Raw genomic sequence first — 17,251 nt, 5'->3', positions numbered from 1 at the left:
TAAATATTTTTTGATTTCAAAATAAAAAAATAAGGGTATACTTTTTTCGCGATATAGAACAACCTAGGGGGTGAGAGCATAACAGTTCAGACTTTACTGTTTTTGGACCACCCTAATGCACATACATGCTTGGGGAAACGATTTATTTTAACTTTTTTCTACATATTTTTTTTTTGTGCAGATAATTTAATTAAGATAAATGATGTTTTTGTGAATGCACGAATACTTAATGGCTGCAATTGGGATGAAATTACTTCGCGCGTTGGTTAAAATTGAAATTTTTTGTACTATTGACGCCTTCGCGTTTCCACGCATTCTACGGTTGCCTTAAGCAGTGCATTTTTGAGTTGTGTATTTTCTACGCAGTTAAATAATTCCTCCATACCTTTTTAAATGTGAACAGTAACAGAACAGGCCAGGTGGGGAAAGGATATACTTATATCACTATCTCTTTCAGAAAGGCCTTTTACCGCCAAATCGCGGAATCTCGCTTCATAATTTAAGTCCTCAAACTCCTGCGAAAATTTCAATTCTTTGATAACTTGCCTAATCAATTTTATTTGATCAAACTTAAGTTCGAATTTTTATTAAAAAAAAGAATTAACTTTAATTCATAACAAGAACAAAAGGGAAATATTTATGGCCTTAACCGGCCTTATCAAAGGTCTTCGGCACCGTTTGTCATTCCATACTCCTAGAGGACTTTGAGGCATGCTCTCCTAGAAAGGACTTAAACAGTGGTCGGTTACCAAAGGGGTCGATAGTCGTCGGTTATTTTTCGGTGTCAAACTTTAAAGCCTAAAAGAACTAGAAATGCATTATCACAGCGTGGTTTACTTTTGCCCTTGCTGTTTTACTTCTACATCTCAAAGCTTCCTCAGCCGCCAGGGTGTTCTTTGCGCTTTCTGCAAACAAATATATAACACAGATTCCACTGTATTTGCCGCAACTTTCGAAAGAAGTTTATTTTTTTTTGTATACTGCAAGCACTTAAAAACTCTTAATCCTATAAAAAAAATATAGCTGGTTTGATCTACATATATTTATTACTGGGTAGAAGTTTGAAATATTTTTATGAAATTGTTATTGACTTTAATACTTTGGCCAATTTGTCATCTTCACTATACATGTTTAAGTGAACCAATTTATATATTTAAGAATATCTAAGTACTTATAGTACTCACCGCACATTTGTTACAGTTATGTTGCTAACACCATACGCTTGTATACTACGGAATAGGGCACGATAACCGTCCGGTCCACTGCCCAACACAATGCCAATCTCATCGATGACAACTGGTTCAATCTGAAAGAAATGTCAAGTATTACATATTGGTGGACTTTTGACAAAACAACCACTGTGCTTTCTGTAGGTTGGAATTTAGAGTAGATTATAAGGAACTACCATTTAAAAATGTGAATTTTTTTTTACTACCATTAAGATATCATCATGAACTACTCCTATTAATGACTAAACACAAAAATATCATTCGAGAACTCAACGAATTATTGCTTTGAAGAGAAAATGACCTCACTCGAGAGAAGTGGTTTTGTCAAAAACCCACATATATGTACATACCCTGCAGAAAAAAAGTATCAAAATAACCCATTTGTAGTTAGCTTTTTTCTGGGATTTCTATAGAATATATATCTTGTAGTTAGTTGCGAAAAGCTAACGTGAAACTAGTTGAAAAGTAATGCAGGAGTAATGCACAGATTTCTTTCTTTAAACAAGTTTCTATTTAAATTTTACATTGAATATATTTCCTTTCTGCCCTTCACAAATACTTTTTCGAATTGAGGACAAATAAAAGGAATATCGAAATTTTATATTATCATTTGAAGTTATGTCTGACGGAGTTCGAATATGGGAGCACCTACAGCAGAATATGTAGACAAATATGAAATGTAATAAAATAAAGTAAATCAGTATTAAAGCAAAAAAAAAACAAAAAAAATGTATTTTTTTAATGATATTTTATGTCCAAAAGTAGTTAGTTACAAGTTAGTTGACATCAAATGCAGAGGTAACCACCCTTGACTATTTCGCGGCCATCGCCATAGAAATATAGTTGTGACCTTTAGTTCCTTCCTAATCAAGTTCAAGTTAACTTATAGTTAGATACATTTCTCGCAGGGTACATTTATATACGTAAGTAAATATATATGGATGTGTGAGAATTATTTAGATATGTATGTATGCATCAGGGATGAAAAAGTAGGTACAATTGTACCTTCTTCAGACGTTTGATGACTTAAAGGTATATTAGGTACAATCAATAGTTTTTAGGTACAATCCTTTTCTGGTCGGATCCATTTATAGTTTTTTTCTTTTTCCTTTACCGTGCTAATATATTTATTTGTAGGTATTGGAGAAGTTTCGCTTACATTTTGAAGAATAAACTATCATTCTCTTAAACATTTTACATAGTATTTAGAGCAGTCCCTACGAAAAATTTACAATTTGCTTAACTATACTCAAATTCGTAATATTTGTTATATTTGAAATTTGAACGAATTACTTCCATAAAACGTCATTGCGCCCTAGACGTTGTGAACTCTACAAACGCTCTACCTTTGCAATTGTTGGAATACATTTTTACTGAAACCATAAAACCAAAGTTCCCGCATTTTCAACTTTTCTATTAATTTTAAGGCTTATTTTCACTATGTCAAATTCAATGGCATTTGCGGTCAAATAAGTGAAAACAAATTGTCAAATGGGAGTAAAAAATGGTCTCTTGATTGATTTACTAGATCAGAATAGGTCTTCCGTCGTGTACACGCGCTGCTAAAGCAGCTATTTATAAATTTTTGGCCCATAATATCATCGATAAAAGTATGGATAAAGGAAGAAATTTGTGTAAAAATTTGTCGACAAATTTTATTGTCCAAATATGATATAATGAAAACCGGCCTTTATTCGCCCATACAGGTCAGTGTCTAGGATTTCTTCAAATTTCGTACATTCTTTGTTTGAGACAAAATCTATTTAACCCATATTCGCTTTTTGATTTCTGGAAATCACTGACGGCAAATCCGATTATTTTCTCTAGGCTTGCCGCACCTAATAAAAGGAATCGGATAAATTAGCAGAATTTTCCTGTTGCTTTATAAAAACCTGGATATAAAAATAAACATCGCAAAGTCTTTTTCGCAATTTTTTTTTTGTAGTTAAAATTAGACAAAAATCAAAGCTCAGTTAAAAACAAATCTACTCAAGTTTAAAGTACATCCATCTTTTGTATTAATATTTTAAATAAAATTAACAAAAAAAACTACAAACGAATGATCTAACTTTACTTTAGGTACAATCTGCCTCATTTGGGTGCATTTATTTTAAGATATTAGGTACAATCTGAAATTTCCATTTTTCATCCCTGGCATGCATGTGCGTGCAAATGCTCTCGAGTGGGTGTAACTTCCTGTAGCTCACCTCGTAAATATCCAATTCAGGTATACCCTGCCGCAGATAATGCACCAATTTATTGCCACTGTCACGCAGGCATTCGTTGACATATTCTTCATCGCGCGGACACTGTTGCAGGTAATAAGCTGAAGTGGCAAAAAAAAACCAAAGTAAAAAAATTATTAATGATATATGTAATAATAAATAGTAGTAATTCAGCAATTAATTGATGTTTTGGCGACACAAAATAACGGTTATGTGAATTGAAATGCAAATGTGGTAAGCAATGATAATAGCTAGTTGCAGCAATAAATACTCGTTACAGAAATCATTAAGCACTTTGTTTTTATCCAGCAGTATTCTTGAATTTTTCTAGACTCATAAAAAATTCATATCGTACGAGTTGTTCATTTTAACAAACTACATATGTACAATCAATAAAAATTTTAACATTTCCAAAAGGGGTTTTAATGACATTTTTTTTCATGGAATGTTTCATTAATCTTTGCAATTTGTATGCAATAACTGCGTTTCTTGCTTAAGTGCATATTTTGAATACATATTTATTTCAAAGGTATCAGCTTTCATTTAAACTGTTAAAATCGATTAACCAAACCCATCTGGAACTGGGAAAGTTGTTTTTGTTTTTCTTTATAATTTTTGGGTATATTTGTTCACATGGAATTTGCGATAAGGCCTTATATTTACATATAACTTATCTACCAATTACAAATGTAGACTGTTTATTTTTTATTGTATTTTACATTTTTTTCTTTTTTGTATATTTTATTACCAATTACGAATTCAGATTTCTCATTTTCTTTCTTCTATTTAATTTACTTCTGTTTTTTTTTTAATATTTTTCTCATTTTCTTTCTTCTATTTAATTTACTTCTGTTTTTTTTAATATTTTTATTTTTTTACTTGACTTATAAATTTTAAATACAACTATTTGAATCAAAATAAAATTGTGAACACAACAGTTACCTTAAATACTGTATATTTTAGCTATTAGCATAAAAAATTCAAGTTCTAAAATTGACTTTTGGCCTGATACCCATATTGCGAGGCATATTTAAATTACTTTATTTTGTTCTTTAACAGGTAGCAACGAAAGGTAGCTTAGAAATAAAGGAAGGAAGGAAGGATTAATATATATCTTATAATATTATGCTATTTTATATAAATTAAATTTGACATTTTAAAATGGTGGCAACACTCTTCAACATATTTTCAAACTACAGCCTTTTTAANTGCGATAAGGCCTTATATTTATAACTTATCTACCAATTACAAATGTAGACTGTTTATTTTTTATTGTATTTTACATTTTTTTCTTTTTTTTATATGTTATTACCAATTACGAATTTAGACTTCGATTTTTTATTATTTTATTTATTTCACTTCTGTTTTTGTTTTTTTTTTAATATTTTTATTTTTTTACTTGACTTATAAATCTCAAATACAACTATTTTAATCAAAATAAAATTTTGACCACAACAGTTACCATAAATACTGTATATTTTGGCTATTAGCAGAAAAATTCAAATTCTAAAACTGACTTGGCCTGATACCCATATTGCGAGGCATATTTAAATTACCTTATTTTATACATTAAACAGGTAGCAACGCCTTTACATGTAGTTTAGAAATAAAGGAATTCCGATTGATACCCATGTATTTTAATATATATCTTATATTATATAAATTAAATTTGACATTTCAAAATGGTGGCAACACTCTTCAACATATTTTCAAACTACAGCCTTTTTAAACCTTTTTCTTTCGAAAATCATTTCGATTCATGCCCATATTTTAGTGATTCATTTAACTTAATAGAGTTAAATTTTTTAACAGGTGGCAACTCTTCTCATGTTCTGGCCCTGCGTGTTTCTAAGCTAATAACAAAATTAAACAAAATTGATAGGTTGTGTTTGCTATTTTTTTCTTCAGAAGGACATTCTCCTTGTATCGAGAAGCAAAATCTTTTTAATACAAGTAATTTTTAGCAAAAAAAAAAANCGTTATTTTTTTTAACAGGTGGCAACTCTTCTCATGTTCTGGCCCTGCGTGTTTCTAAGCAAATAATAATAAAATTAAACAAAATCGATAGGTTGTGTTTGCAATATTTTTCTTCAGAAGGACATTCTTCTTGTATCGAGAAGCAAAATCTTTTTAATACAAGTAATGTTTAGCAAAAAAAAACCGACTTCAATTCTCATATAAAAATATATATACATATATACATAGTATGGGACCTTTCCGATGCAAAAAGAATTATCGAAATCGGTTGACGTGGTCCAAANATATACATAGTATGAGACCACCTCTGAGACACTACCTTTCCGATGCAAAAAGAATTATCGAAATCGGTTGACGTGGTCCAAAAAGTCAGAATAAGAAGAAATATAAATAAAGGTCCTGGTTTTTGTCAACCCGAAAGAATTTAAAAAATTCTGGAAAAATGTATCGGATTATGTTTGAAATGCAACCGTGGGCAACTGCTGACAGTGAAACTGCAAATTCCTGCAAATTTGCGTTCGTGCATCACTTGCAAATTTCTCAAATTGAGAGAGAATTTGAAAGATTTTTTCTTACTCAAAGTTCACTGACTTATCAAACTAACCTTGTACATAAATTTTCGAACGGTATTACGTTATATTTTACTCGTACAGTAATCACTTATTTATATTAATATTTACATAAAATATTAGCAATATGTCGTTTTATGAATATAAAGGTTGACAAACTACATAATAAGTATGCATTCGAAAAAAAATCGATTTGACTCTAATCGCTCAAATGATAATTAATTTACAAACATACATATATGTATGTAACAAAACAGGTGCTTTACTAGAAACTGGTTTCAATACAGTCGGGCTTAAATACAAAGAACTAGCACGCCACCAGCAGTTTACTTCGTAAAGCTTATGGCGTTTTCTTTTCTAAAAAAAATGTTGCCTTTTCATTGCTTTAGAATTTGTGCCTAGAGGGCACTGAGATGGCAGTAAATAGAAGTAAATTTTTTTCTTTTCTTGAACGTATAAAATGAATTTTTTGTTTGCCTAAAATATAAAATTTATTTTATAGACAAACTGTTTCTATGATTTTTTCTTAGGCGAAGGAGTATGAACGAATACATATACTACGGTGGTCCTTAAAATATCAACATCAAGGAGCACCCCTTTATTTTGTTCTACGCGCAAAATGAAAACATCCACAAAAATTAAAAAAACTTAAAATAAACAATGCTAGTGTCTCCTACCAGATTTTGAAAAAATTTACTTTTAGGTTTTCGAATCGCCAAATTCGGCAAATTATTGACCTTGCCACGCCTAACTCCGTGAGTTTGTGAATGAAAAAGTTTCAATACGCTTAGTTATAGCTGAACAAAGGCAAAACTTTGTCTTAACCTTGCTTACGACTTCTAAAAATTTGTTTAAAATTTTGAAATTTTTGGAGATGCATTTATTTTGTACGTACAACAAAATAAAGGGTGTCCCGTACAGAATTTGGACGTTGATATTTTAAGAACTATCCTAACAGATATATATATTAGGTAACAAAAAAGCGAAAATAGTTCCATAAAGATATCTTAATTAAGTATCTTCTTTGTATAAATCTATATAAATTAAACTCTTTTATAGTTAAATATTTTAAATTCCCCGACAATAAGTATTTCTTAATTTGGAAAAGTATTTTAGCGTTTGTTTTCAAGACTCAAAACTTTATCGGTGAGTTTAAGTTTTCTGTAGAAGGATACCAAAATATGTCCACATTTAAGTAGAATAAACAGGTGATTATAAAAATTTAAGACAAGCTTTTATTAGTGGTCAGAAAAAAAAGAAAAATCAACCTCCGTACTTCCTAACGGCTAAATATATTGTGGAGTTATTTCTTTCCATTTAAGTACCTAATATACGTTCTAAATATGAAACAAATCGGACCATAAATATGATTTTCCAAATATCTCGACTTCTGCGTTACCTATCGGGAAAAAATTTTGTGGAGCTATTTGTTTTCTAACAAGTAATATACATTTTGAATATGAAGCATATGAAGCATATCGGACCATAAATGCTAGGTTTTTGAATATCTCGATAGTTGCGCCACCTAGCGTATCAATTTATCGTATTTCATTATCAATGGGTTGTTAACTAATTTTCAAGTTTCTAGCTCATCGAGAAGTGGGCTAAAACTTGATTGTAGGGTTTCATTACACACAGGTGAAACATAATAAAAAGCGTGTAAAAACATCTGCGGTGGACAGAAGTTTGTTTTAGAGAGTCTCCACTGTATTTGATTTTAAAACATATACATACATATGTATATATGTATTATGAAGCAAAACTAAGCCACGGGGTTAAAACCCTTTAAAGTAAAAGTTCTTATTACTAAATAATTCTACAGTAATAGTTTGCATATATAAAAATTAAATGCATAGTTATAAAGTATTTATATTGATCCACGGATGTATGTACATATGTACTTCCATAGCATTAAAACAATATATGTACATACATAATTTTCATTATAACTATTGAATATTTTAAAATTGATAACCTGTTGAAAGTATTTATCAATAGCGAATTTACTCAATAATAGTACTTCACTTAAAGTGTAGTCCAATAAACTAATCCTAGACCAGCGCATTTACTACCTGCTTACTTTGTTACTTAATTTTTACGGCGCACAGTGTGCTTTTTGAACACTATGTATGTATGTATATGCAAATTAATCGTAGCGCATTCGATAGAAGCAACATTTTGATAACAATCAAACAAGGTTTCAAAGCTAATGCGACAGAATTTTTCAAATTGATGATTTGTGTCTCAAGCCTAGAGCTGACAAACTATCGATCAGTGTTGCCACTTGAGTTATTTTTAGGTACCAAAACGCCTACCTAATCAGTTTCCAAACTACCAAATTTTTGTTCATCATTAAAACGAAATTTTTTGAATTTGCGGGGTTTTTAACTACACATTTTGACAATATAATATTGTTTACGGTGTTGGTTAACCATTCATACCAATATTTAAGGTTAAAAAAAAAATCGGGCTTTTAAATAAAAGAATTAACGTATTGCGTAAAAAGCTTTTGTGTAAATACCTTTGAGAACAATTCAATTCATATCAATAAACTTTTATGTTTGAAAAAACAAAATCTGACATTTTTTGTATTTCAATAATTCAAAATTATTTTCGATTTGCATACACTCACACTTTGCAATTGCCTATCACCAATTTTTCTTTCAAGACGATAGGCAAATTTTCGTTCAATTTCAACAGCTGATCGATCATATTTTGGGAAGTCAGGTTTTGTTTGCAGAAAATTTTGTGCTTAGTAAAATTTAGAAAAAAGCAAAGAAAACTTATACGTGTTAGCAAAGTGAATGCAATGTTTTCAACTTGTAAACGCAAAGTAAAAGAATAAATTTTAATGCTCAATTTGATTGACTTTTCAAAGCCGTTTTGCCTACCAAAAGCTTCATCAAACCAACCAAACCACCAAAGGAGAATGAAGCTACCAATTTTGGTCCGATTGGACCAAAACGGCAACGCTGCTATCGATGGCACTATCCATCGAAAGCATCGATGGTTTTGTAAGCACTATTGATAGTTTTCACTAATACATACATTATTTAGTAAGGGTAAAAGCCGGCGATACCTGCTTCATCTTGTAAATTGGAAGGGACATTTGGCAAAGGAGGGCAAATAATTTCAGAGCACAGATGCTGCTTGAAGCCAAAAATCGTTGATAAACTTTTGTCCCTTAGCAAAATTATGGCCATATTTTAGCATTTCTGATCTCATTTTCTTTTTTCTTTGGGATCGAACAGAATCCCTTCGTTTGACGAAGTTTTAAAGCAGTTTTCTTAACTTCGCTGCTGACCACTCGACAGGAGCACATATGTATAAGCAGGATAATCTTTTCTTGCCTGTTGGTAATTTTTTATAAGCCATTTTTTCATTTCAACCGCTACTTGGCTATTTTCTAAGGTATCTTCCGAGCCTGGCTGTTTTGTATCGATAGCTTAGACCAAAAAATATTCTTCTATATAAGAAATTAATAAAATGACTACAAGACTTTTGTTCCATGACTAACACAGTTGTGCTTTTCTTTTAATAGAGGATTACAGCAACGATATAGCGGTGACATGGTGACGAGAACTACACAATTAAACATTTGGCTATCACACAAAATGTCTCATTGACGAACTGAAAATTATTTGGTTGCTTTCTTCTTGCAGAATAAAATAAATTAAAGACAAAATATCAAAAGCACTTAAACAATAATAAATTTCAAAACAAGGTTGGCGAGTGGAAGCAGTTATTGATTTTTTTACAGTTATATGGTAATAGTCTCCATCTTTTTCTCTTCGGAATGCAGTTTGCAAGGTTTTAATGTATCTACAGTATTTCTTTTTTTTAATTTCTGCTGGGCTGAGAACATTTTTAAAAACTAATTGTTCTTTAAAAGGATATATTAAAAAAAAATATAAAAAATGTTTTCTGAAAAATTTTACACAAGTATACTAAAATATGGTCAATTATCTTTAATTTGTGGTATTTTTTGTCCAATTTAGTTATCCCGTAGAAGAACAATGAATTTTAGAAAAAATTTATCTTAAACTTCAAATATTCAGAGCACCAGTTTTTGACACTGAGAGCTATAAATTGAGACACAAATCATCAAAAGATATGACCAAAATTCTTTTGTGTGCTGATTTGAAAAATGCTGAACGTAGTTCCCTTTAAAAAATGTTCTTAAAAAGTGCTTTAATGTTCTGTTATTCTAATCTTATTGATTACAAACAAAAACGTCTGACCTTAAAATAGTTATAATTCAGCTCTCAGAGGACCTAAAGAGCCTATTATGGCTCAAATTTAAGATTGCAATAAATGATACATTCTTATAAATGAGGGGTCTACGTTTTTTCTTTCGTTTTTTTTTAATATTGAGGTCGTGTTTCTCGTCTCAAAATCTCTAAGACCAGTATCATAGAACATAAACGATTTTTTGGAAGAAATCCTGTAGTTTTTCATGTTTTTTTAAGAACACAATTTTTTACCAATTTTTTAAGGTCAAAAAGTAATTCGCATAGCATACTGAGCGGCGTCTACCTTTTTATAAGCTTTTTTTCATTGAAGTGGCAATTTTACAGTGCTGATGTCTTAAAAACGTTCTATATTCAGATAGAATTCACATTATGCCGGCTAATGAAATATGTACTACAGTATTCCCCGCTTAATTGACCCCCGGTTAATTGGTTTCCCGGCATAATTGGTTAAGAATATGTGCTATCGAAAAGAGATATCGCTAGTTTGGAGTGAAAAGTTGCTAAGTCCACTTTTTATGAAAACTTATATTTTCATACAGGAGGAATGAAAAATGCATTGCTTCGAAAAGTATAAAGGTGCTTATTTCATTTGTTCTCGTTTACATTCAATGAGAGGAAAATTTGTTAAGTCCAAAACAAACACCAAAAATCCGATAAGGCCAAAATAGCATCTTTTTTAGTAAAGATCGAACCCCTCCGATTCGTATGGAGTTTTGCTTTGACTTAAACAGCCAAAATGTTGTGTTCAAAGTTTGGCGAAATACGTGAAGAAAGTGTATAAGAAGTTTTTTCTTCCCTGTAAAATTTTTGGAATGGGATTAACAGCTTTTCGCTTTAAGCTGTACCTTTAATTATAAAGTTTAGTTAGTACTATTAGAAAATTAAGCTTTCTTCATAATTATACAAAAAAACGCACTGTCTTAATACTCACGTTGCACATCATCCTGCGCGTTCACCGAAATCCAGCTGATCACTGTCAAAATCGCCATCAAACCAAGCTTAAACATTTTTGTTTATACAATTATTTTCACTTTTCAGAAAGCAAAAGTATCAATTTTTTTTAAAGAAATTCTATAGTTAAGGCAATTAACACCTTTTAAATTTTGGTCACTAGTGGCACTGACCACTGGAAAGATGCTTTCAATGCCAGAGTGAACGTTGCCAGCGAAAGTGCGAAAGTGCAATAAAACGAAACTGATGTTAAACAAAAGTCAAGTAGCAAACAATTTCACTTTGAGTCACAAAAATTGGCGCCGTTACTACATATGAATGTCAATAGTAGCCAAAAAACTAAAACAATCACTGGAATGTTAGTTAAACGAAAATTAGGTCAATACTTTTTAAAGAAAGACAAGGAACGCACACAAGTTTATCAAACACGCGCACTGTCTGAGAACACACAGTGGCTGTAGGGCAGAATGAAAGAGCATATAGCAGATATGTATGTAAACATATGTATACTTGAATGTCCTATAAATAATGAATCTTGTTGTATTTTACGTTAAATTGCTCTTTACGATTTAATTTAATTTTTATATTCTTGCCTCTACGATGACGAATTCACAACAAATAAACGGAAGCTTCTTTCTGCCTGCTGGACGTACCAACTTTCACGCCGTTTAGGACACAAATGAGCTCAAACTCTGTTGGCCAAGGTGTTTTAACCAAGTTGTATGTTGCCAGAAATGCGCTGAGGCCAAAGCGTAAATTTCTTATGACGGACGAGTGCAATAAAAGAAATGAAGAAAGTCAACATGGAACTACAACAAAAGCTTTGTATGTGAAGAGAAAGCAAATGCGATGAGCCGAAATACAAACTGACATATGTCAGCATAGACATATGCACATCGTTATATGTGTTTATGTTGTATTTAACAATCAAGAATTAAAGCAGAAAGAGGTGATTATGTAGAACGCGAAAACGTTGAGCGAAACAAAGGAATCCACTGATATGTGTAAGCTTATGCATATATAGGGTGATACAAGGTTATGCAGATCTTTGACATCCGTTATTTTGATAGCTATGCTAATGGTTTTATTTTTTTCAGACAATTGGTACTGCAGGCTTTGGCAAACTTAGTCATGGAGCGATACTCAGTTGAATAAAGGCGTAAAATTGATCCCGATTAAAAAAATCATCACGAGCGATGAGGAACTTTTTCGTCTAAACAGAAACCTTAACAAGCAACCAGCCACTACAAGAAAAAACTATGCATCCACAACGAGTTCCTGTTTGCAGCGGGGTTCGGGCTGGTGAAGTCATCGGACTACACTTCTCTTAAAATTATCCCGGTAACGCTGTTACGCTGAAGGGACGTTATCGCGACGTGATAACAAAATTGTTAAGTGCCTCAAGTAAATAATATGGAATTGAAAAATGTGTGGTTACAAGAAGATGGTGCCCCTTGCCATATAGCGCATGAAACAAAAGCCCCATTGCGTATATCAGAGTTATTATTGAATCACCCTATATGTATGTCTCTACGACCATAAGCATACATACAAGCTTCAGTAGCTGTGTGACTACTTTTATTTATATAGGAAAAAATATGCCTCATTTTTCTACCATCGCTTCCATAACTTTCAACGCATCTTAACTTACAACAATGCCAACCAACAGCTGTTGTTTTCATAATATGTACATACAAGTATTCTACCTCAGATGCAACATTGCAGGCCTTCTTTATCTCCTATGCTCGGTCTGCAGTTAACTCACGCATACTAAGTCCCAGCCATCGTATCTCGCTGCAAAAAAAGCGACTGGTTCTGGGTGATTTCGGGCAAAGTTGCAAAGAAAGATGCCAGTTTTGAACTCCTTAAATATGTACGTTCGAACTTGTGCTATGTATGATGAGACTAATTTCACAAAATTTTTCTAAGCGGAGTCGAAAGAAGACTAATCATTTCCCCTAAATATATGGAAATTTGTCATCTGACGTGATTCCACACCTTCTTGTTGGGTGCTGTACTAGAAGATATTGCATGAGCTCAAATTTTTGAAGGCGGGTGAGAAGTGCGTATCTGTTTCCATAACAACCGAAAGAAAATATGCATGTAAAACAATCGATCTTGACTTAGTCCTGGAATGAGTAGAGTTTAACGATCGGTGAGCGAGGAAAAATATTGTCGACGCATGCTAGACGCATTTCCATAGAAAAATAAAAGTCTCATATAATTATTAAAAGAAGCGTCCCGAGTGACGAGAAAAACAAAAATCTTATATAAATATTATAGGAGGACGTTAATGATTTCTATATGAAAATATTTGCCCCACCAGACAAAAAAAGATATTTGTCCTAAATAATTATTATACAAAGAAGAAAAACATTTCTCTTAAAACAAGGCGACGTTTTTGATCCCAAATACTAGGTTAAAATTAATTGGTTTGGATCTCTTTTATAAATATATTTTTTAAGAGGGTTAACACCTGTTCAAAGAAAACATTACGTCGCAATAATATGAGAAAAGGGTTGCCATATGTTAAGAAATTTAAAGTCAATTTCATACACTAAAGAAAAAAAATATTAAAAAAATAAATAAGAGAAATACTATTAATATGGGTATTAAAAGATCTTTCCCCGACTGGGTTAGCACGAGTCAAAGCAGCATGACATGGGAGTTTCCTTTTGTCATTCATGCAATAATAAATACACGTAGCTTAAGAGCAAAAGCATATACCCTTCAGACAATACTTTAATAAACATGCAGCAGCACCGTCAGTTGAGGTTACTTTCATGATTTAGTTTTGATTTTACTTAATTCCTTCAACCAAGTGAGTGCGTGGAGTTGCAAAAATACTGAGACTTCCTTTGTTAGGGATGAAACGATACGAGTTAATACAAGTACATACTCGAAGCCAAATGAGTTTGCTAGCGAACAACTCTGAGGAGGAATTCAGAGAGTTTACTCCGTATTGCCATTTGAAGTTCAATTCCAAAAGACTTGGTTTTCGAAAGTAGACCTCCAGGTATTTCTCAACCATTTTCGAACGTAGATATCGTCAAAGATAATATCAACGTAAAAATCCCTACAAAAGAAACTAATTAATTGGCAGCTCCTTCATGACCTAACATATTCATTGTGAACTTCAAGGGACCGAAATATGCAATTCTTTCGACCTGTTGGAGACAATGTGGAAAAATGTAACTTAGTAAAGTTACATACAGGTAATATGGTTGTTAAAAACTTTTATTTTCTCAACCCAAAATTGCTTATAAATGGTTAGTTTCTATATATCATTCAACATCACGGTATAAATTCAAGCTTTAATAATAAATTACTACTGTAATGTGGCTGATGAATGGTCTTGATGATGAATGTTTCGTACACAGTAGGTACATGGATTTCAATGTCATTCGCCGTTGCAGGGCACTTACCTTTTTTCGCTTTCTTCCGCAGCTCTGCCACTGCTACTACCACTATAATTGTTCATACAAACATACATACCTCCATGCATGGTGCAATAACTAGAGACATGCTTACTAACATGAATATTTAGATGTGCATGTGTGCACATATTTTGTATTTACAAAGTGCATTTGCAGTTGGCCCAAGCTAAATAAATGACCTTTAAGCAAATGAGTCGCAATGCTTGCATGCGATGTGTCCAGAGCTTGTATTCCTTTTTTATGCATTGCATGACTTATACTGTTAATAATAAAATATTTAACTTTGCCAGTTTTTGTTGTAGATTTTTTGCTTAAATACAATTTTTTTATTTTTTAAGTATGTATGTGACTTTAATATTCATAAGTAACAAATTTCTGCTATTTATTGACTGCGATATCCTTTTGTTCATTTGCATACTAAAAATTTGCATATTTCATTTCCGTAATAAAAAATGAATTCATCAATTGTTATTGCTATATGCATGCTTTTACTTAAGACTCATACAAATTTTCGTGCATAATATAATTTCTTTATTAACTTGAACGATGATTTGGTGCACTTTCAAATGTCAACACACTCTTTATTATGAATATTTGAATATGTTATGGCTTACAAAAGGTAGATAAATAATTGTTCAAAAATTCAAGTATTGTTGCATGTGTTGCATATTAATTTCATGCATCTGAAGAGCAGTTAGTGAGCTTCATAGAATTGCTGCCACTGTATATAACGCTTCCGGCGTTTAATGCATTGCATACTTTTAGGCGTACTTTGTAGCTCGCACAGTGGAGTTGCGAAAAATTAAACGAGATAAAAATTTTATTAAAAATGCATTACACGATTTTTTTGAACTAATTAAACTGGGTGCAATATTACAGCATAAATGTTTATGAAATAGAATTTCTCAACTAATTTAACGATTTTTTCTTCACGATGTAAAATTTAGCCACGCAAAGTTGATTTCTGCACTGATTTGCAAAACAAGTAAAAGACAAATTTTCGTATGGTACGGCTAATAAACTTAGAGAAAAATAGCATTTGTGAAACTAAAAGATTACCTCTTTGGTAAGTACTTAGTCAAATGAAGAAAAAAGAAATCTGACCTCTTCTATGTATATCTATACGTATGTATACATGTATATCTATGCATGTATACATATATAATTGTTAAGCTCTTTTCTTCGACGGACAAAAACTCGAATACGGCCTGACCGATTTGAATAATATCTTTTTGGATTTGCTCGCTTGAAACGAATGGTTGAAAGCATAAGGAACAGAAAATTGCCACCTATTTGAAAAATATCAATAAATTAATTGAAAAATAAATGAAATATTATGATTTGGGCATGAACCAAATGAGGTTTAACAAAGCTTAGTTTAAAACTAATTTTTGAAGTGGGTTGTCACATGCTCAAAAAAATTTATTTAAATTAAATTGATGAGATAAATAACATATTATTACAATATAGGTATACAACTGAAGAAGCTAATTTTCAAAATATTTTTTAAGGGGTTGTCACCTGTTTAATAATTTCATTCACAAATGGGTAAGATAATTGAAGTATTGCAATATCGTTGTCAAAATAGCGTAAGAAAGCTAACTTTTTTAAATATTTTTGAAGAGGGTTGCCACCTGTTTGACAATTTTTATTAAATTAAATTGATAAGGTAAATGAAAGCTTACAATTGGGGTGCCAATCTAAATTGGTTTAAGAAAGGTTAATTTCTAAAAAAAAATTGAAGAAGTTTGTGACCTGTTTGAATTATTAAATTCAATTGGAGCCGTTAACTTATCACTTTTAAAGTATAGTTAAATCATTAGTAACACTAAGCTATAGAAATTTCTACATATGTACAACTTTAGCGTAAAATTGAAAAGTTAACGGCCCTAAAATTGATAAGATAAATTAAATGTTGCATTATGGGTGTCAAAAGTTGCTTGAGAAAACTTAGTTTGGAAAATATTTTGAAAGAGGGTTACCAACTGTTTGAAAAATTAAATTCGGCTAAATTGATGCGATAAATGAAATATTACCGCTTGAGTGTCAAACATACAAAAGTAGTTTAAGATAGCTTAATTTCTAAACATTTTTTGAAGGGGTTTACCGCCTGTTTGAAAAACTTTATTCAATTAAATATTCCAATTTTGGTATGAAACGAAAAATATTTAAGAAATCTTTGAGTTAGAAATATTATCCAATCTAAAAAAAATAGGCTAAAAATCTAAAATTAAATTAAATATTACGATATGGCTACCAAACGAAAGGTGTTTGAAAAAGCTTTATAAGAATGAAGAAAAACTTTACAACTTATTATCGATGGCTTATATTCAAATAGCGGTATGTCGCATTTTCGCAAAGAGTACTTTCTGATGTTAAAACTTGTTTGAGACTTAACTGTCATCACTGCTGTTAATTTTAACTTTACAATTGAATAGTAAATTCTTCTAACAAGCCACATATAAGGACAGCATTAACAAAATAAGTATAGAAAAAAGCTACACTCACGCAAACGTAAGAACTAATAAAAATCAGATGAAAGCTGTTTAAAAGGTCCTTGTTGGAAAATGGCGCCTAAATCAAACGAGAAATATATAAATATTTTTTTAA

At 31.4% G+C, this 17,251-nt stretch overlaps 1 protein-coding gene across 2 annotated transcripts in view; it reads right to left on the bottom strand.

Moving 5' to 3' along the window:
- Positions 1-11,862, bottom strand: part of Jhbp2 (Juvenile hormone binding protein 2) — an 18,730-nt gene extending 6,868 nt beyond the window's left edge. Inside the window, exons 1-4 of one of the 2 annotated variants that reach the window (XM_017630604.1) lie at positions 11,617-11,674; positions 11,185-11,555; positions 3,437-3,555; positions 1,185-1,306 (exon numbers count right to left, since the gene is read on the bottom strand). In XM_017630604.1, the coding sequence (XP_017486093.1) occupies positions 1,185-1,306; positions 3,437-3,555; positions 11,185-11,260 (317 nt within the window). In that variant the 5' untranslated portion in view covers positions 11,261-11,555; positions 11,617-11,674. Of the gene's footprint in view, positions 1-1,184; positions 1,307-3,436; positions 3,556-11,184 lie in introns of both variants that reach the window. The other variant, XM_017630603.1, reaches the window with a different exon arrangement.
- Between the last annotated feature and the right edge of the window lie 5,389 nt (positions 11,863-17,251).

The sequence above is a fragment of the Rhagoletis zephyria genome, unplaced genomic scaffold (assembly GCF_001687245.7).
Source record: "Rhagoletis zephyria isolate East Lansing unplaced genomic scaffold, Rhagoletis_zephyria_1.1 Rzeph_scaffold_07923, whole genome shotgun sequence".
Taxonomy (NCBI): Eukaryota; Metazoa; Arthropoda; class Insecta; order Diptera; family Tephritidae; genus Rhagoletis; species Rhagoletis zephyria.
This window is presented reverse-complemented; position numbering and strand designations above follow the sequence as displayed.